Here is a 21,857-nt window from a genome sequence, read left to right as displayed (position 1 = left end):
CTGAGGAATCGAACCCAGGGCCTTGAGCATGCAAGACAAGCGCTCTACCACTGAGCCACCTTCCCAGCCCTCATTCATTTATTTATTTTTGATGGTACTGGGGTTTGAACTCAGGGTGTTGTGCTTGGTAGTCTGGTGCACTACCACTTGAGCCATGCTTCTACTGCTAGCTTTTTGCTCGTCAACCAGATATTTATAAGGTTCATGGATTTTTCTGCCTGGGCTGAGCTTGGAACTGACATGCTCAGATCTCAGCCTCCTGAGGAGCTAGGATTATAGGCATGAGCCACTGGCACCCAGCATGCCATGTAAGCTTTTGGCTATCATCAGTATCATTGTCAGTATCATCATCATCATCATCATCATCACCATCACTGACAACTGAGAAGCTCTCTAGCTGACTGACTTCTTTGGGCAGGCCAGGCAGCTGAGATCCACTGTGGGATGGGAGTAGCTAACTGTGTGCAGTGGGGTATCATTGTAAAACCAGCTTGATGTGAACTCAAGCTCACAAGGAAACTCACGAGCTACATAAAGTAGTCCCATTTCACAGACAGGAAAAGTAAGGCATGTGATCTATGTTACTGTGCCCGAGATGGCAGTGCAACGCCTCCGTATCGTCTGCCGACTGGATGGGCAGGCAGCCACGCCTCAGGACACCCTCCTGATTGGATGGCATGCTCTTTGGTCAAACCCAGGGCCTTGGGCATGCCAGGAAAGTTCTCTACTATTGAGCCACATACTCAGCCCAAGTCCAGGTTTGGTAGAGTATGATTGGGACTCTGTCTCTTGGCATGAGCTTTTCAGCTCTGGTACCAGCTGAAAATCACAGAGAGATCCAGTGCCCACTCTCTGGGGGCAGTGATTGTAGTATTTGAGGAGTAGGACCCTGACTGATGGGAAGCCAGGATCCCCAGCTATGCACCGTCATGAAAAAGCAAGTTTATTCTTTTAAAAAAACCTCCCCTTCCAAAGTGGGGCAGGTACAGAACTGGAAGGACAAAGGGTGAATAAATGCAGCAGTGGTACTCACTAACCACTATGCTGAAAATAAACCATAACACTTATGGGTGGGGACAGGAGGGGAAAACTGGAGTGGAAGGAGGGGGTGACATTGTCCAAAAAGCAATATACTCATTACCTGATTTATGTAACTGTAACCCTTCTGTATATCATCTTTATAATAACAATTAAAAAAAAACACCTATTCCCCAGCCTGGCACTAGTGGCTCAGGCCTACCATCCTAGCTACTCAGAAGGTGAGATCTGAGGATCAGGGTTTGAAGCCAACTTGGACAAAAATATTAGTGAGACTCTTAACTCGAATTAACTAGCAAAAAGCCAGAAGTGGAGATGTAGCTCAAGTAGTAAAGTCTAGCCTTCAGGGAAAAAGCTAAGTGCCCAAGCCCTGAGTTCAAAACCAGTATTTGGACAAACAACCACCTTTCGGGTCCTCCTTGTTTGTCAGCCACAGTTACTCAATAAGTTGAAGCTCTTGTCTATAGCTAAGGCAAAAGAGTCCAGTGTCTTAGCTTTCCCTGAGTCCTAAATGACTCCAAGGCCTAGGACAAGAAGCCCATCCCAGAAAGCTCCTGGCTGGCTCTTTAACCTTCTTGTTCATGACCAGGGGAAAGCAGTTCTCTTCTGATCTTTATAATGGAATTCTTTTGCAGGGTATCTGTCCTGGGCTCCCTATGGCTCCTGGCCTGCTTTTGTCCCCTGCAGGCAGAGGCCAGTGGTGTTTAATTACATTCCTCCTTCTTAGAGAGAACATTTGAGGCATGAGCCTTTGAAAAACAACTTGTGCTACCAAAAGGGGGAAGTGGGGGGTGAGAAGAAAAATTCAAATTAAGTGAGTGAGAAATATGCGCTGCCTCCTGTGTCCTAGAGACCCAATCTAAATATTTAAATTTTAAAGACAGATTTCTAAATGCTTAACTTCACAAACTTCACACTGCAATTCATCCGGGAGCCAGGCCTGCTCTCTGATCTGGAATCTTTCATATTCCTGAGCTAATCGGACCATGGAGATGCTATTTTCATACATGCCACATTCAGTTATAAAAACATCATCTAAAAAAAAGAGACAAAACCAACCTGGTGCTGATGGCTCATGCCTGTCATGCTAGCTACTTAAGAAGGATTATGGTTCAAAGCCAACCTGAGCAGAAAGTCAAAGGGACTTTTACCTACAAATTAGCCAGCAAGAAAAAGCTGGAAGTGGAGATGTGGTTCAAGTGGTAGAGCACCGGTTTTGAGTGATAAAGGATCAGAACCCAGGCCCTGAGTTCAAATGCCAGCACAGAAAGGGAAAGAGAGAGAGAGAGAGAGAGAGAGAGAGAGAGAGAGAGAGAGAGAGAGAGAGAGAGAGAGAGAGAGAGAGAGAGAGAGAGAGAGAGGAGAATCATAAAAGAAAATACATTGCTGCTACAGACCTGCAACAAAACAGATTTACCGAAATCTGGGCCAAAGGCAAACATTTTGGAGGGCCTCTTATTCCTAATTTTTCCCCTTCTTGGTCCTAAGGTGCTTGGGAGGATACCCTGGGCAGAGGCTAAGAATTGGCACACTTCAAGTGGCTCTTCACCATGAACCACTAAGGGAGGTGGAGGCAAGTCAGCTGATGATGGTTTCAGAGGTAAGGATGATAAGTTCCTTGTTCTAGAGAGTTCCACTCTAGCTATATGACCTTCTTTTGTGAGACTGGTTTGGGTAAGTGAGCTCTTGATTGTGACTTGGTTGGACTGAGAGATGCCTACGGAAGCCAGTACACCACTCCAGATAGGTGCACCCATTCCCAGTTTCGTTCAGGAGGATCAGCGCTGTGCAGCTTACCTTGCTCTGCAGGGACCTGAGTGGGAGACTTGGAGCTCTCATGGCTAATCACTCTAAGTGCTAAAGTGCTATGCTTGAAGTCAGGCATCTAGAAAAACCACTTGCAAGGGCTAGGAAGGTGGCTCAGTGGTAGAGCGCTTGCCTTGCATGCATGAGGCCCTGGGTTCGATTCCTCAGCACCACATAAGAAAAAAAGAAAAAAGCCAGAAGTGGCGCTGTGGCTCAAGTGGTAGAGTGCTAGCCTTGAGCTGAAGAGCTGAGGGACAGTGCCCAGGCCCAGAGTTCAGGCCCCACGACCGGACCAAAAAAACAAAACAAAACAAAACAAAAAACCACTTGCAAGCTCTTCCTGCCCTGCAACCTGCTCCTGCCTCACCACCTGTCCTCTTGGTGTGTAGTTACAAACAGGCTCTATGCAGCCAGGGCTCCTGGTGGGCAGAGGGCCTTATGGAAGCAGCGAAGATCATGGGTCTTTCTGGATCGGGGAGTGGAGCTAGAATAAAGAAGGGGGCAGGGAAAGGTGAGCAAATGGTGCTGCTAATGCTAAAGGAAGAGAAAGAAAAGAGGAGAAGTGGAGAGCTGGGCATTGGTGGCTCAAGGCTGTAACACTAGCTATTTAGGAGGCTGAGATCTGAGGGCTGCAGTCCAAAGCTAGCCTGTGCAGGAAGAGTCTGTGAGACTTTTATCTCCAATTAACCACCCAAAGCCAGAAGTGGAGATGTGGCTCCAGTGGTAGAGTGCTAAAGCTAAGGGGAGCGGCCTGGCCCTGAGTTCATAAATACTATGGTTTTGTGGTACCTCTCTCTCTCTCTCTCTCTCTGAACTGGTACTTGAACTCAGGGCCTGAGCCACTGTCCCTTAGCTTTCTCACTCAAAGCTGGTGCTTACCACTTGAACCACATCTCTACTTCCAGCTTTTTTGCTAGCTAATTGGAGATAAAAGTCTCTTTGACTTTCCTGCCCTCACGTGGCCAAATTGTTTTTAGAAAGTAGAGGGGAGGAGCCAGAGGGAGAGGTGGGGGGACCTGCCTGAGCCAGAGGATGCAGCTACCATTGTTGCAGACACAGGCTCCCCAGAGGACACCGAGCTTCAGATGTCCCCAGGGAAAGTGGAGCCAGAGGTGGTAAGAGGAAAACAGGTGGCATCGAGTGATGTCCAGTCAGTCACAGCCCAGACGGCCCCGCGACGTGTCACCCACCTCCCCACGGGTGTCCCCCGAGAATGGGTCCACGGCCCTGGGGCACCAGGATGCTTCAGGGATAGTTTCCCCGCCACCTGGCCCAGGTCAGCTGGCCGCTCTGCTTTGGGGCTGGAGCCCAGCAGTGCCTGCTGTCTGCTGCCCGACCTTCCGGAAGCTGGTGCTTGGACAGCAGTGGCCACAAATCACGAAATCCAAGGTCGAGCTTCAGAGAGACCTCTGTCCATGGCTATGGAGACAGACCCTCCTGGTGTCCCCTGTCCGAGCGCCATGTCCTGAAGTGGACACATTGGAGCCATGTCTGAGTGGCCCACACCATGGCTCCTGCTCCTTTCTTTTTGGCCAACAGAGAAGTGGCAGCAGGGGAGGTTCTTTTTGGCCACAATACTGTGGCACAGATCCTCTCAGGGGACTATGGCTTCTGGGGACCCCAAGGGCTCCTTGGGGGAGCTTCTGGGACAGCCTGAACTTCCTGACTAAAAGGTCAGACATGGTAGGTCGCCATCTTCATCTGCTTTGAAAATAACTTTAAACGGACTTTTGACACCTCCTCGTCTCCAGCTTCCCGCCATGGAGAACAAGCCAAGGAAGCAAGATCTGAGGGTCGGTGTAGAAGGGTGAAGGGCTTCCCCAGTGGGAAAGGGCTGCGGAACTCCCAACTCCCTTCCTCCCCTTAGCAAAGAGAACAGCAGCAGCATGACTGCAATCATCCACATTTGGGTTAGTGAACTAATAACACCTCCACCCCCCCCCCCCCCGCCCCCGTAGAAGCAGCACTAAGGCTCAGGACCAGACACTTTGCAGTGTGAGCAGTGGATCTCGCTCTGACATCCCCCAGGACCAGCTAAATGGGAAGCCTAGGTGATTCCTGTGCAGGCTACACTTTGTGATAGTCGGAGGTGGCCAGTGCTGAGGGCTGGGCTCTGTCTCTCCACTTTTCTTTCTTTTTTGGGGGGTCAGTTGTGGGGCTTGAACTTGGGGTCTGGGTGCTGCTCTGAGCTCTTTTGCTCAAGGCTAGCACTCTACCATGTTGAGCCACAGCACCACTTCCAGGTTGTTTTGTTTTGTTTTGTTTTTGAGATAAGAGTCTCACAGGGACTTCTCTGCCTGAGCTGGCATTGAACTTCCTCAGATCTCAGCCTCCTGAGTAGCTGGGATTACACATGTAAGCTACTGGTGCCCAGCTGAAGATCAATGCGTGTCAGACTATTTTGCTCAACTCTCTCCCTGTGGTAAAGGACATGTAATAAATTTATGGAATATCTGGATATGGATAAAATGTCTTTCCCATATGGCCATGGACTGTGCTTTTTTTTTTCTTTTGAGATTCTTTGGTTTCTTCAAATATTACATCCTCAACCTAGCTCACACTAGCAGCATGAGCTAATCAGCTGAAATAACCAGTACAGAATGGTCTTTCATCCTTAGGAGAAAAGGGAAGAAGAAGTTGTATTTTTTTTAAGAAGTTGTATTTTAATTAGATATTTAACATAGTGACAAAGCAGTGTTTCAAGAGAAGTTTTATCCAAATCTAGCCTTCCTTCTAAGGCATAACTATGCTCAAAGTCTCCTAAAAAGAGGCCATATATCAATCCATTCCCATTCGTGATAAATTTACAACTGGACTCTACACAGTAGATTTATATCAACAATTAAGCAGAAGGAAAATGGGTCATAAATTTTGGCTGGCATAGTCCAGTACCAAAGAGAAGAAAAGAGAATAGTTTAGCCAGATCAAAAGTCAATAATTTCCACATAAAATGCTAAAGCTATAGCAAAAAACAATTTATATGGAAAGAAGTTCTTTCTTTTCCCCCTCATCATTTTCAAAATTATATATTGGAGAACACGATGAAACTTTCCCATGACAAAAGACCTATGAGAGAATTGCTGTGCGTTGTTTCAATTTTACAAGTGGTACAAATGGCCAGACCTTTCCCGCTACTCCACGGTTGAGTTTAATAGCTGCACTTCCTCTTTAATGTGACCCAGACGACAAGGGGAGAAGAGACATTGAATGACTGGAGTAAGGAAGTGCTATGCATAGTAGGTTTTCTACTGGAGTCACTCCCTACCATGAAAGCCACGCCCCTACCACGAAAGCCACGCCCTACCATGAAAGCCACACTCTCAGCCCTGGCACCACGCCCCCTGTAGGAAATACTGGGACTTGACTGTTTGTCCCCCAGAAACCATATGTTGGAAACATTATCTCTCAGTTCATAAATTGATGGCATTTGAGTGGGGCCTTTTGAAGAAATTAGGCCTGGATGAAGTCAGGAGTGTGGACATCAGTGACATTAGTGGCTTTCTAAGCTGGCCCTCCTGCTCTGTCTCTCCATGTGATGCCTTTGTCATGTGATCAGCAGGAGGCCCTCACATGCCAAGCAGATGTCTACACCAGGCTTCGAAGCCTTCTGAACCATAGGAGAATCAACTTTCCTTGTTTATAAATTACCTACTCTCTAGTACTTTGTCATCATAAAGAAGTGGACTTAAGAAGGCTCTAAATGGAGTTTTCAGTGGTGGTAGGGGAAGAGGACGACAAAATTCCCACATAAGATGATATAGGAGAAAATAAATAGGCCTCAAAAGAAGCAGCCTGGAGGCACGAGTTGTCAAGTGGATTATAACTATATTACACACAGGTACACAAGTCTAAACCTTGAATGAAATGAGGCAATCAAAGTCATGGAGGTCAAAGTAGGTGGTAGGAGCCTGGAAGTTGCCAGACAGGAGATGCGATCTGAGAAACATGTGTAGAGATTTTTTTTTTCCCTATAGCGAAACAGGCCTCTGGGTATTCTTACATGTGCTGGAAGTTAAGTTCTGCTAAGAGGAGATCATCTGAATTCTTGGCTTTTGTAGCTGACATACTCACTCCTGAACAGCAAAGGCCGCAATAAGGCACGCTGCTGTCCTGGCTCCTTTCTAACTGGTAAGAAGCATTGACTGGCCGGCGCAGGTCACAGCAAATATGAAGGAGGCCACGTTGCTAACAAGACCGACGCATGAGCGGGTGGTGCTGGGAACAGCTGGACTCCCTCTGATTTTGGAAGCAGTTTGCTTTGTTTTGTTTTGTTTTTGTTTTGTTCAGAGGGAAACTGAGCACAGTTGCTTGAAAAGAAATTGAGAAGTGGGAGCTGCTAGTCTGGGCACTGTGAATTCCATGTCATAGGGTGGACAGGGATATGAGCACTCACTCTTCGCCCATTGAAGGTCTAAGTGGTCCAGCTGAAGCCTCACCCCTCTCCTTTCCTCCCTCCCCCTTTCCCCCAATTAAGTCCAGGGATGGGCAAATACCCAGGTCTAAGCCAATCAAGGCTTCACACTGCCTTCATCTCCAGTGATTGGTTGAGGGGTCTATGCATGCTATAGATACTGATCCGGAGCGGCAGTGGGACTCCTGCAGAGACTCTTGGGGAAGAAGCCTTTGCTTCTTCACACTGGGCTTGAGCCTTTGGAGGGATTTAAGGCCCAGTTGTTGGAAGAAGAGTCATCAGCTAGGGGGTAGTGACCTCCAAACCCACAGTTCCCAGTCAAGGCAAAGGGTCTCCATCACCCACTAGAGATAGATAGATAGAAGCAGCCCCCGAATCTGGCATCACTTTCTCCCTGGCCATCTATGTATGCAGGAGAATTGCTGGCCTGCCTTTTCTGCCTATTTGAATGAAGGAGGAAGACTTGGAGAGAGGTGGGAGGGGCAGAGGGCATGGCCACCGTTACTATGGCAAGGATGTGTGCTTCCCAGGCTTGTGGATGCTGCAGATGGCACCCAAGTCCCATTTACCTCACCAAACCAGAGACCCCAGAGCCACAAAGCCACATGCAGGAGCTGGAGCTCCTCTTCCTGGTCAGGACTGGGTGGTGGAGATGCCCCCAGAGTCCTCTCTACCTCAGAACACACCCTCCTTCCTCCAGAGAGGCCCGGGAGCAGCCCAAGAAGGAAGAGTTTGAGGATCTGTTCACACACCAAGCAGGTGCAGGTGAGCCAGGGAGCCGCTTCCTTCGGCTGCAGGTCAGCTAAGAGGATGGACAGTATCGGAATGGAGCCAAAACGAGTTTTTATCTGAATCTGATCAGTCTGCACTTTTTGATGCCTCAAAGTGAAAGGAGCCTCAGAGATCTGTCTGAGGTATCAAAGTCAGGAAAAGGAAATACCTCATTACATATCCAAAGGAAATAATGGGAGGCTTATCCCTCACCGAGTTCCACTATTCAAAATACTGGTTACACCTTTGTCCTAAGGTGACTAGGGGAGACTGTGCCCAAGAATGATGGAGGAACCTACAGCAAGTAGCACCAAGAGACCGAGGCACAAGGTCTGAGCTGCTGCATCAAGCCTTTCCTGAAGGCAGCCTCATTCCACCCTTTGGAGTTTGCAGTGCTGGACAATCAATCCCTGAACTTACATGAGCAGAGCTTTCTATGGCTGTACACGGGGGTTTAACAGATCCAGTGGATATAGCCACTCTTCTTTTTGAAGGGATGCACATGGTCCCTGTCACATTCTCAGGGCAATTGCTGTAGTGGATGGCTCAAGGAGGGGGGGGGCGGAGATAGCTGGAGTCCAGTGATCTCCTGGACAAATCTGAGGACCAGCCATCTACATGGGAGTGTGGTTGTTGTCCAGGGATGTGGGGAAAGAACTCGACCAGCACGGCCCGCTGTGTGGGAGGGTCTGCAGCCTCACAAGCTGGCATTAACTGGCACTCAAGAAATATTTGTTGAATGGAAACCGGCAGGAAAATTCTAACAAGTCATATTTTACATGCAAATCTTCAGGAATATTTTCAGGAAAATAGCTAATGTGTGAACATCTAATCTGCATTTCCATGTCCTGACAGATGGCCCATATTAACAGAGCTCTGATTATAGTTAAAAAAAAAAAGAAGAAGAAGAAGAAAGTAAAAGAAGAGAGAAAGAAAGAAAGGAAAACTTACAAGTATTCATTGAATTTGTGAGCTGGGCTACACACACCAATGCCTTTGTGACTATCATGTTTATTGTTTAAAACAGACACATGACTACTTGTCAAAAACCATGCCAGGGGTTGGAGGTATGGCTCAGTTGCAGAGCATTAACCAAAGAGTGAAAGTGTCAGGTACTGAGTTCAAGTCCTGGTCTCAGAAGTCCCCTACCCTGAAAAAAGGAAAAGAAAAACTACCCCAATATTCTCTAGAGGAAGGAAACGATCCTCAGGCTTCTATGGCTGGTGCAGGATATTTGCCTCTGTTTTTTTTTTCTTGATCTGGCCTTGAGAGTCTAAGGTTATATTTTTAAAATGGATGCAGGCATAACAGCATCAGAATCAGTGGAGATGTTTATTAAAATACAGGCTTCTGATGAGAGCTGGTAGTTCACATCTATAACCCTAGCTACTCAGAAGCTTGAGCTCTGATGGCTTGAAGTCAGTCTGGGCAGAAAAATCTATGAAACTCTTATCTCCAATTAACCACCAAAAAATCCAGAAGTGGAGCTGTGGCTCAGGTAGTAGAGTCCTAGCACAAAAGCTCAGGGACAGCATCCAGGCCCAGAGCTAGCCCCAGAACTAGCATGCACACACACAAAGGCAGGTCCAGCAGCGGACCCCAACACCAGTGTGCACCTCTGAGAGATCCATCCGAGGGCTTTTCCAACCATCTCTCCAACCCATTTCATGTCCACTGAGGTCTAAAAGTCTTTTCCTGCCAGGACTAGTGCATTCCCTCCTGGGGGGTCTCCTCAGTACCTTGGGGACATTCTGCCTAGCCCCATGGGGGTGGTACCTTGGGGGAGAGGCTCCCAGCTCTAGGTTGGAAGATGGAAGGAAGCCAGGAGCAGGCGAGTGGGCAATGCCCTCCTGTGGCCAGGACAGCGGTGGCAGAGCGAAGGGGTGAGTTCATGAGGACTTGGCGTGGGAGGGGCCCCGTGTCCTGCCAGGTCACGCCAGCCCTGGCTACCAAGGGAGCTGGTGAGCTCGGACAGGGTCCTGTAGCTCTCTGAGTAACACATTCGGCCTTCTATTGCCCTGCAAGGTTTTAAGTTAGAAGGAAGACACTGCCTAACAGACATAACTTAGCGCTTCTTAGACAGCCGTGAAGTTCCCTCAGCTTCCCTTCTGTATCTACCTCAGCGTGGGTGCTTGTCAGATGCCATGACCTGTCTTCTACGTGACCTGCCTCTGGGTTACTCCAGGTGAGGGCCTCGCTCTCCCTCTGCTGCCAGCTTGGGCCAGCACCCTGTCTCCCTTGGGACATCTGCCCCAGATTCTCACTCATCTGACCTGAGGATGTTCAACTAGGAAGCTGGGGTCTGACTGGCCTGGACCATGGGTGTCCCCATCTCTTTGGTCCTCCAGTGGGGGGAACCTTAGCATTCCAACCAGAGTGACCCACTAGGAATTTTTGGCCCAGCTTTCTCTCTAGTCAGGGCAGGCAGAATTCCTGATCCCAGGAGAAATTCTCGGAGAAATTCTGAGGATTTTTTCAGAGGCCAGGATGAGGCCAGGGTCAAGCAGTATAGACAAGGACCTAGGCCTGAACACCCCCTTTGAGGCTTGAATCAAGATCTGCCCCACACCACCTCGATCCCCGAGTTGCAGTCACTTGTGCCAAGTGCAAGCGTCTGAGTGTGTTTTTGCTGAACTCAGTTTGAGCTGGGGTTTTGTCATGTGTCTAACTCTATCCTAACGGATACACGTTCTAGCTCCTTAGTCTCTCCTGCAGTCAGTATCCCCATCAACTTTGCCCCATGCCCCTCCTCAGTTTAAAGCAGATATCAATGCACACACTCATCAGGCAGGAATGCTAGTGGGAGTGGAGTTATTTGGACTCGTGGCTTGTTGAGACCCCATGCCGGAAGAATGTTGATGAATGGACCAATGTCAAAGTAGAGGAAACCCTATTCCTGTTCAACCTTGTCATCGGTGGCTTGGATGAAACGGGAGACATGCGTAACAAGTCTCCGATGACACAAAGCTAGAGGAGCCGCTAAAATGACAGATGGCAGAATGGAGATTCAGAATTATTTGGACTGACTTGAACAGTAATAAGGATAAATAGAAACTCTTGCATTAAGGCTCAAGAGATCAATTGGATAAGCAGGAGGGGGTGTGTGTATGTGGGGGGGGGGGAGCCTGGCTTAGCAGTTGTCATGACAACAGAGAACTGGCTGTTGACCACAGCTCGTTCAGCCAAATGCTGAGGCCGTTGGTAACCCGGTGATGCACTTTTCAAATGTCGAAAAAAACCCAAAAAACAAAACACTGCCATGGAGTAGGAAGAATAACTCTGCCTCTACTTCCCCACTTGGAGTTTTCTAGAAAGCAGTTTTCAGTTCAGTTTCAAATAATCCCCCAAAACAGAACAGGCCCCCTGGCAATATTGAGGATGTCATGGCTGTTTCCATCAGGATAGAGGACAAAGGATTCCATTACAAACGTCTTCCTTTCAAAACACAGAGTTTAAACGGCTCTCTATCACAAAGGTCAAAGGTCAAACTAACACAAATACCCAGAAAACACAAGCGGAGAAAATGCCCAGCATACAAAGCACCTGTAGAAGTCACTGGGCCAAGAGGGGCCTTATTTATCTCAGAGGAATGCCCGGACTTGGACTTGCCATTCATCTGCCTCATCTTACCTTCCTCCATCTCTAAGCCTCCCCTGCAGCTCAGCTCTTCATCCTGCATCAGTTTGGCCCATTCTCATGCCTGTTTGCGGCCCTCCCTTTCTCCCTCAGTGTGGTACCCCACAGTCAGAGCACTGAGCAACCACACATCCTTCCCAAACGCTGCCCTTGGCCCTCCTCTCCTTCCTGGGCCTTGGCAGGGCCCTCAGTCAGGTTGATGGGCTGCCTGAGATACCCACGCCATGAACACCATTTGGCTTTTTTTGGATGCCAGTACTGGAGCTTGCACTCAAGAGTCACACTTTTGCTTGGCTTTTTCGCTCAAGGCTGGTGCTCTACCACGTGCGTGTGTGTCTTATGCACATAGGACGTGGTTTGAGCGAGTTATTCGAGAGCACGTTTTCAGAATCTGTTGTCCTGTGGGTGTGTCAGGACACGTGGGTCCCATGCTACTCACCTGCTTCTCCTTGAACAGGTCCACCTCTCTCAGAAGCCTCTCCTGGCAGTCGGGGTTGGTGGCTAGCAGGTAGGTGGTGAAGGAGAGCGTGCTGGTGATGATTTGGTGGCCTGCGATGAGGAAGAGGAAGGCCTGGCCCACGATCTCGTCCACACTCAGAGGCTGGGCTGGGGCTCTGCGTTGGCGTTTCTGGCGAGGGTCCTCTGTGCCCTTCGTCGACAGGACTTCTTTGACAAGGTCAAAGTTCTCCAGGCCAACAGCACTCTTGGAATATCGGGCATCCAGAACCATTTGGAGGAAATCTCTCCGCCTCTGAGACAGAGAGGAAAATGTGCATTATGGCCTTGGAGTCACAGAAGGAGGCAGAATGAGGTCAGAGGAAAGCTTGTGGGCAGAGATTTTGTTTTGTTTTGTTTTGATGTTTGACAGGGCCTGGACTCTGTCCTTTAGCTTTTTTTTTTTTTTCCTCAAAGCTGGCACTCTACCATTTGAGCCATAACTCTATGTCTGGCTTTTCGGTGATTACTTGGAGATGAGTGTCATGGACTTTCTTGCCCAGGCTGGCTTTGAACTGTGGTCCTCAGATCTCAGCCTCCTGAGTAGCTAGGATTACAGATGTGAGCCACCGGCACCCAGTCACAGGCAGAGTTTTGAAAGAGCTCAGTGGGAACAGGGTCTGAGATGGTGAGAATCAGAAGCCACCTGAATGGCCTTTAATCTAGGCACTGATCCTCACTCTCTGGGGACCAGAATATGAAAGACAAGGCCACTCTTGTCTTTGCTTTGAATTACTTTGAGGTAGAGGTCTGATTCAAGTATTTGGTACATAATGGCCAAATCAAGGTAATTAGAGTTTTCATCTCCTTAAATTTTATTGAGAACCTCAGACCCTTCTAGATTTTTCTATGGTATATAATAAGATCCTGTGATCTTGTCACCCTTCTGTCCTCCTAGCCAGTTGGTACCTGTGATCCACCTATCCCCTACACTGTCCCCCTTCTCCATCCTGCCTAACTCCAAGGTCAACTTTCAGCTCTGTCCCACACGAGCAAACAAAAGCACTGTATCCATTGTTCTGTGCCTGGCTTATTGCACTTCACATGTCTCCCGCCTTCTATCCATGTAACTCCATATGCAGGATTTCATTCTTTTTTATGGCTGAATAATACCACATTGTGTATCTGTGCCACATTTCCTTTATTGATTCTGGATGAGGCCATTCTGTCTAGGATGATCTAGAAAAGTGTATGGCCATTTGGTTAAGTATGAAAAAGCAACTTACAAAACAGAATACACAGTAGTATCACATTTTGTAAAAACAGTAAGTGTGCAATTGGTACAATGATGTGCACCTGTCTAAAATACTTATTAACATATGTTATATAAAACATGTCATTATATTAATGTTACCAATTATAACCTACTATACTTTATATTGTATAAAATATATGTTAATACATTATACAAACAATATATGTTAACATATATAAATACTAATATATTGATATTAATTATAAAAATATAAGTAAATATATAATATAAACATATAAATATATAATTAGATAAAATATGTTACTATATCAATATATTTACAAGTATTTAACAATACAAATTAATATTAATAAGTATAAATAGTAATGTTTCAATATATAGATATAATTGTATACTTATATATTATTACCCATGTTATAGATTATAACTAAATAGTATATATTTAATAATATATATTTATAGACATAATTATTTAAATATATAAATTTATATATTTATATATACATATATAACTATTCATATGAATATTTTCATAACTATAATATCAGTATTTTAAGCATGAAGTTACTCTTTTATTATTTAATTTGTGCTAAATTTATTTCATATCAAATGTACTTAACAGTTATTAATATTATATATTATATTTTAATATATTAAAATATATTTATTAGCATAGTGTTTATTTACTTAAATATTTAGTAAGATCTGCATTCAACATTTCCCAGTGAGCTGAAGGAAATGGGGGAACCACAGCTATGTGGTTTGTACGTTCTACATGTTTGTATCAGAAAATATCTTCTAGATTTAAATCAGAGTAGGCACTTTGTTGTTCAACTTATGCATGATGTAGGGTGATAGGGAACCCTAATTTTTATACACAGTGCAAGTTAACAGAATGAGCGGGGTCAGGAGCTGGTGAGGGTGGGCTTGTCCTCAAAGCCTCAGATGTAGCTCCCCCTTTTTCCTCAGTAAGCCCAACCCCATTTATGTGCTTAGAACTTTCTTAGCATCTTCCCTGCCTTTCTTATCAGTAATTTGCATATTCCTCGTGTTCTCACCACTAATTCTAAATACAGGTGAGTGTGATACTGCTTTAGCATTCACAACATGTCTTCCTGGCGCCTCCCTTCTTTGAAATGTCTTTTTGATGCAATGCATGAACACCAAATGTTGCTCCTTTTTTTTTCTTCTCTCTCAAGTTTATGGGATTAAAACTGCAAAAGAAGAGTAGCACAGTCTCCACTGGGAAAATATTATAATCTCAGAGTACTTTACCAGTTGTGTTTTCTCAGTGCATTGGTTTTTGCCTTTTTATGTCATGAATAATCTATGTGACACACATTCCATCTTTAAGACGTTTGTCATTTCATCTGTGGTTGGCTTTTCTGCTCTATGAGATGATGACCACCCCCGAGGACAGGACCTCCCCCCCCCCCCCCCAGCCTCCAACTGCATGGTGCAATCAATCCAGCGCTGGAAAATGGAAAGCAGGAACTATCTCTGTGGCTCCACTTTCCAGCCGTGTGACCTTGGACGATGTCTGCCAGGAACCTGGCAGGATTCATGACGAAGACTGTGGCTGACCCTGACCTGGAGGCTCAGGAGGCCTCAAGAAGGTCTCTGCTTCCTCCAGCCTCTGGGGGGGCGGGGCTGTGCCAGCTAACAAGAGGGCAAAGGTTCCCTTGGCATCACCTCTCCATTCCACTGGGGCCCTCAGAGCCCTCCTGGGGCTCTTGGTTGGTCCATTTGAATCTCTTTGGGTTGTATGTAATACAGCTGTGTATTTTCTAGAATGGCAATCAGCATCTTTTCCTCTTTCTCTCACCCAGCCAGGCTGCTAAAGGGCCAGTGGAATCAGGTAGAAATCTAACTTCACCTCTAACTAAGAACAGGCCAGCTCTCTAGGGTTCCTTGCTTAGAGAAGGTACATTAAAGTAGTCTTTTATTCTTTTATTTGCAGTGCATCCTGGGGGCTAGCTGAACACTATCTATTTAGGACTGAACCAGGGCTGGCTGGTGTATGGTTATATCCAAGAAAAATACTCACCCTGATAGATGGAGGCGTCTAATCCACCCATCGGCTAGAGCTTAGAAAAATATTTACCTTTGAACATCTGTGCAGCATTTCACTGCGCAAACACACATCTGTTTGATGGAATGTACACGGAGTTAGATGGCTTGAGAGCCAGTTTTCTTAGTAACCGGATCGCTGCCTTGACATGGGCAGTCCTGGGTTTGTAATTGGGAGATTTGGGGTTCCCCCCCTCTCACATCAACTCATTGTTTGAAATAAATAGCTGTAGAGTTTATAAAAGAAAAAGCTCTAGGCAATCCCAGTAATTGGATCTTTAATAACCTCTCACCTCTGAGTAAGTTACTCATTACAACAGTTTTTAAATGTTCAGCCTGTTTTCACAGTCACTGAGGTTCAGGGATGTGTGTGTGTGTGTGTGTGTGTGTGTGTGTGTGTGTGTGTGTGTGTGTGTGTGTGTGTGTGTGTGTGTGTGTGTGTGTGTGGTGTAAAAGCTCTCACAGGCCATTCCTTTATAGAAATAATGAGTCTGAAATAGTTCTTCCCTCATTCCTTGTCCCCCGAGCTCCATCCACAAGGCTGAGGAGTGCACACCTAGAATGTTCTGTCCTTTATCTATGGCGTCCAAGTGGGTCCAAGCACATCAGTTAGCTGATTCTTCCCCTGCTTCCAAGTACATTCATGTCGAGTTCATGGCCATGTAGGCCCAGGGGCTGAGAGCTGGTGGAGACCTTCATGCAATTTTTGGATCCAGACTCATTTGCCCCACAATCCCCAGAGTGTGACAAGGTTGTTGCCCAGGGCTGCTCAGTGCACCAAGCCATTAATTGTCTCTGATTCTATTCCAGGCCAATGCCTTCACCAGTAGACCTCCCGATTCCTCTGGGCCATTTGGTCTCTGAGAAAACCCTTTGAAAGCTCTATCTGCATAAGTCGCTTATGGAAAAGCCCTTTCAGCCCTGTTTTTCCTTTCATTCACTTTTAAAGTCTTTAAAGTACAGCTGACGCGATCATCCATCACACCAGAAATCAGCCAAGGTCAGGCAACAAAAATTTACTTGATGTCTGTTGTGTGAAAGCAGAGTGCAACTGTGGTGGGAGGAAGGAAATCTCTAGGCATACGAACAAGACCGGGTCCAAGCACAGATTTTCTTGGAACACTCTCCATTCTGAAAGGGAACATGGGATTGGCTGAGGGCTGCCCCAATTTCTCTCAGTTATGCCATTCATGCTATGAAACTCTCTCATGAATTCCAGCACAAAGAAGATTCTCCAGAGAATTGCAAAGAGCACATTTACCTAAAAACTCCCCCCCCCACTTTTTTTTTTTTTTTTTACAGGGGAGACTTGAACTCAGGGCCAAGATGCTACCCCTTGGCTTTTTTTTTTTGGTCCAGGCAGGCTTTTTACCACTGGAGCCACAACTCTACTTCTGGATTTTTGGTGGTGAATGGGAGATAAGAGTCTCATAGACTTTTCTGCCTGGGCTGGCTTTGACCCATGATAGTTAGATATCAGCCTCCTGAGTAGCTGGGATTACAGGTTTCATTCTTGGAGGATTCTTTGGGGGCTGGTATAACCAGGCTTGGGCTAATACTTAAGCTGAAGAGACAGTTTAGGGGGACAGCTTCCATGCTCCCCTCCTTGTCAGGGGATAAGCATGTTGTTCTGAGTTTCTCTTCTCTAGTACCATCCCTTCCCACTTCCCTTCCTTCTTCTCCTCTGGCCTTCCCTCCCTTTACCCCTTCCCCTCCTCGTTCCTGCTGAGCCTCCTCTGCCTTTCTCTTTGCTTCCTACTGGCCCTGGAAGGTTGGGAGGCATGGCTTGGTAAAGGACCGGCACATTGTGATAGACGGCGTGAGGAGAGAAAGGAAGAGTGATGGGGGAGAGAAAGAAGAGAGCCATGCCAAATGAGTTTCATTCCCTTCCAAGGCTGTGTCCTATTAACACATGTTACCTCTTCTGCTGTGCCCTAATGAAATACCTTACCTCTTCTGCTGCTTGCTGGTCCCGCAAGGCAATCACATTCCTAATGAGTTTGTTAAAAAAGCCATTCAGTTCATCTTGGTTCTTATTGGGCAAAATCCGGGCCAGTGGGATCATTATGGATGGAAATGATACTTGAAAGAGAAAAACAAAAAGTGGCATTGAAAAGGAGGGTGACAATAAACCAGGGCTATTAGATGCCTGGTCCCCGGGAACAAATGCTGGCCTTGAATGAGCACTTGAGAGGCGAGTCCTTGCGTGGAGTCGCTGCTCCCTGGGGCAGGGTGCCCAATGCCTCCTCACTCCTCCTTTGCTCTGCGCATGCTTTCTCGGGTGTACATGGGAGGCACCTGGCCAATGACTGTACCCGTTACACTGTGTACAGCAAAAAAAAAAAAGGAAATGGAGGTGTGGCTCAAGTGGTAGAGTACCATCCTTGAGAAAAAAAAAAAAGAAAGCTAAGCAAAAATGCAAGGCCCTGTTTCAAGCACCAGTCCTGGCACATGTGTCATTAAACAAAACAAAACAAAACAAAAGTAGCAGCTCATTCATTTCCTTAACTTTCTGGTCATTTGGTATTTTCTTTCTCTGGATATGTGTCCCCAAAGCGGGCTCCTGAGTTGTCGCTAAGATCTGCTACTGCAGCTGCTGGCAGAGATGCTGGCCCTATCTGCTGTGGGCTCCTTTGATCCTGTCACGGGCAGCCCAGGCCTTCCTGGCTGAGCCTTTGAGATAGGCTCCTTGGGTCAGGAGCACCTAATCCTCCTAGAGAGGAGCTCTGGGCCACAGGGAGGTACAGCACCCCCCCCTCCCCCCCCCCCCCCTTCCCTGGTAGGCCTGTGCTCACAGAGCTCTCTGCTAGCTAGGCTGGAGAAACCCCAGGAGGTTCCAAAATACTTGGCCTATTTAAAGGCACAGAGCAGGGATGGGACAATGGAGCCACCTGCTCTGTGGGACACAGGTGCATCCCATGGCTGAAGGCATGCGCAAGAGGGAGACTCAATGCCAGGAGCCCCATGGGAGGTTGGGGTAAGGAGGAAGCTGCTTGGCCCTCACAGCAACCTCTACCAAGTGGGTGTAGCGTTGCTGGACGTGGGTGGGCTTCCCACTGAAATCAACTCAGAAATAGAAAGGAAGCTGGCCAGGGAATGAATAGAATTTGCCATCCTGGCAAGCATGGCTGGAAACCTTCACCTTTGTCATCATCAACAGTATTCCAGAGCCTCCATAAAAGCAAGAAGGAAGGTTCTAGAACTGGCTAGAGGGCAAAAGTTCACTTGTACAATGAAAGTAAAATCAATAGACTAGTCTTCTTGTATTAGATCCTTTCCTGATCTCCCATCTTGTCATTTCCAGTTTACGATGCACTAGCTGCCACAGGAAGGAAATGTCACTGGAGGGGAGAAAAAACAAATCCTAGAAAAGTGACAGGCTTCGGGTTCCAGCCTTGGCTCTACTTTTCTAAGCCTCAGGTTTTCAGATCCTGAATATGGGCAAAAGAATAGTTTTCTCATAGGGCAACTGTCAGAACTCACTCATTGTCCCCACCCCTGTGGGTGACAGAGGCCTGGGTCGCTGTGTGAGTGATCGGTGGCCCAGGTGGACAAATTTCCCACAGGGCACTGCTCAGAGACCCCAGAGTGTCCTTTCCTAGTGGCAAGAGCCAAGGACCAGTCTCACAGGCCCGAGCAGGAGCTCTACTTACAGATGCAAACCAAGAGAGGCCTGGGGATGCAGAACGAGAAGAAACGCTGGCAGTGGCTCACAAAGGGGTCCTGGGCAGCTGTCTGGGAGTCCACCTGGGTGCCAAAGGCGACACTGGCTACCACATCTGTGGTGTAACAGCAGTAGCTCCTGAGGAGAGGGAGACATTGGAATAGGAAAGGATGCTGGTACTGGCCTACCCACAATGCACCTCTCCTGACAAAGCAAGGTGCCATCACCCACATGGGTGACTCTAACCCTGAGAGGGGTTGAGGATGAGGAGAACAGCGTCCTGCAGATCTCGGCCAAACACTGGGGGAGGAGCTTCTGGAATAAGCAGCAACAGCAGGAAATGAGGAGAGACGGGAAGACAGAGTAGGGAGTTTACAGAAGCAAGGACTCAGGGGAGGGACCCACGTGACCTTCAGGTAGCCTTAACCAACCAGAATAGCGTCAGATACCAAGAAGGAGGAGGGAGAACAGGAGCCCCACTGCTGTTGGGGTTGGCCCTCCGATCTTTGATCTTCGTGTGTGAAGCCCATCCCAGGCCAGAATCTAAGATTCACTGACCTCTGTCAAAATGACAGATGAAGGAAGGACTTGATTAGCTGACTTCATCAATTCCTCCCTTTTTCTTTCTAATAATTTTGCATTTTCTTTTTTTAAAAAAAGAACAACAAACAAAAAACAAGGACTCTTCACACTCAAAGAAACAGCAGATGAACACTGACACAGGCTTCACGATCATATGTATATTATGTTCAGAAAACACACATTGCAATTTAGAGCAAACAGAAGGAAAAGTGTCTGGCAGTAGTTCCAGAAAATTTACCCTTTTAGGCTGCAGGAAGCCAGACTCCCCCAAGGCCTTTTATTATTATTATTACTACTAATAATTATTATTATCTTTAAGTAGTTGTACAGAGCAGTTTATGAATACAATGCATCTTGATTAATGTCAGCCCTTTTTAAACTAGAAATATTCTTTTTTATTTTCTTACAAGAGTTTTCAGATTCAATTCTTTTTAAGAAGCCTAACAACTGGGTTATGAATAGCCTTTTATAATTACCAAGTCTATTTTTTGTCCTTGGCCTAGGCAAGTTCATATAAGTCATCCAGCCCCCACCTCATCATCAGAGAACGAGTGATATTTCCAAATGACTGAGAAGTTTTGAATGCTTTTATTTTCTTACTTTTTAAATTGGGGCTTGAACTAAGGACCAGGGCATTCTCCCTTAGCTTCTTCACTTAAGACTATCATTCTACCACTGGAGTTACACCTCCACTTATGCTTTCTGGAAATAAGTTTCCTGAACTTTCCTGCCCCAGCTGGCTTCAAACCATCAGATCTCAGCCTTCTGAGTAGCTAAGATTATAGGCATGAAGCACTGATGCTCAGCCTTTGATTTGCTTCCTTCCTCCCTCCCTCCCTCCCTGCCTCCTTCCTTCCTTCCTTCCTTCGTCCCTCCCTCCCTGCCTCCTTCTTCCCTCCCTCCCTGCCTCCTTCTTCCCTCCCTCCCTCCCTCCCTCCCTCCTTCCCTCCCTCCCTCCCTTCCTCCCTCTCTCTCTCCCTCCCTTCTTTCTTTCTTTCTCTCTCTCTTTCTCTTTCTCTTTTTCTTTTTTCTTTCTTTCTTTCTTTCTTTCTTTCTTTCTTTCTTTCTTTCTTTCTTTCTTTGTTCCTTTCTTTCCTTTCTTTCCTTTCTTTTCTTCTCCTTTTCTCCCCACCCCACTTTGGTTTGCTATGAGGCTTGAACTCGGGGCCTGGGCACTGCCCCTGAGCTTTTTCACTCAAGGCTTGTACTCTACCACTTTGAGCCAGAGCACCACTTCCTTTAATTTCTTTTTATTAAGAACATTCCTACAATCGATTACAGATTTTCTTGCAACAGTTAAAACAAAACAAGACTGACTGCCCATGTCGTTTCATCGGAATCTGATGGCTGAAGATTGAAAGGTCTTATGCGTTATTTGCTTTGCTTTTATAGCTGGCCCGGCACCTTATCTCTTTCTACCTTCTGTACCTCATTATCAGAGAGAATACAGCCAATGGGCTCCCTTGACCTATGGTATAATATAAATGTTGGTATTGGTGGTGCTATTATTTTAGTAGCAATGATAATCACACGTCAGCGGTGGCTGGAATGCACTCCTCATTCTATTTTTGACCTGTTGCAAGCCATTGTTGGGCCTAAAGCAACCAAATGGTCACTTAGATTTGGTGTCACCATGAGGCTGAGACTTTCCTATTGAGGAACTTCACAGTTTCTCCTGATGTGACAGTGCAGACGGGCTCCCCCACCCCCACCCCCCTGGAGGGCAAGGCCATCCACAGGCCACACAGCCCTAGGCTGTGGTCACTTTGTTTTTACCTTTTAAATGGGCTTCGTTTCTTTTCATTGTCAGTCCATCTATGCTTTTATGAGCTCCCTGCATTTCCACAGTTTGCTATTTCCAAGGTAATTGTCCAGTAATTATGTACAGTTACAAGAAGCAGCCTTTTCAAGGCTGAGGTTTCTCCACTCTGGCGGAGCAACCCGTACCTATGCATGTCGCAGGCGTCCCTCGAATCTGCGCAGCGTTTCAAATGAGCCAGGAGAAGATGACAGGCTTGGCTGATGAGGGGCGTCATCTGATAACGGGAACAGAGGTGTAATTAGGGTCTGATGCAGGGCTCAGGCCTCCATGGGCTGTAGATGACAGGGTTATTCTGACGGGGCCTCTCACACAATTAAGACAGAAGTTCTAAATTCACAAGTATTTA

At 46.7% G+C, this 21,857-nt stretch overlaps 1 protein-coding gene across 1 annotated transcript in view; it reads right to left on the bottom strand.

Annotated features, from left to right (window-relative positions):
- The window catches only part of Tbxas1 (thromboxane A synthase 1), a 141,792-nt gene that overhangs the window by 29,463 nt on the left and 90,472 nt on the right, over positions 1 to 21,857 (bottom strand). Inside the window, exons 6-9 of the mRNA XM_069997319.1 lie at positions 21,637 to 21,725; positions 19,097 to 19,245; positions 17,395 to 17,525; positions 12,102 to 12,413 (exon numbers count right to left, since the gene is read on the bottom strand). Coding sequence (XP_069853420.1) covers positions 12,102 to 12,413; positions 17,395 to 17,525; positions 19,097 to 19,245; positions 21,637 to 21,725 — 681 coding nt within the window. The remainder of the gene's footprint in view (positions 1 to 12,101; positions 12,414 to 17,394; positions 17,526 to 19,096; positions 19,246 to 21,636; positions 21,726 to 21,857) is intronic.

The sequence above is a fragment of the Dipodomys merriami genome, unplaced genomic scaffold (genome assembly GCF_024711535.1).
Source record: "Dipodomys merriami isolate MVZ:Mamm:240054 unplaced genomic scaffold, mDipMer1.0.p SCAF_5, whole genome shotgun sequence".
In the NCBI taxonomy this organism is placed as follows: Eukaryota; Metazoa; Chordata; class Mammalia; order Rodentia; family Heteromyidae; genus Dipodomys; species Dipodomys merriami.
The sequence above is the reverse complement of the archived record's forward strand: the minus strand, read 5'-3'. Positions and strand labels throughout refer to the sequence as shown.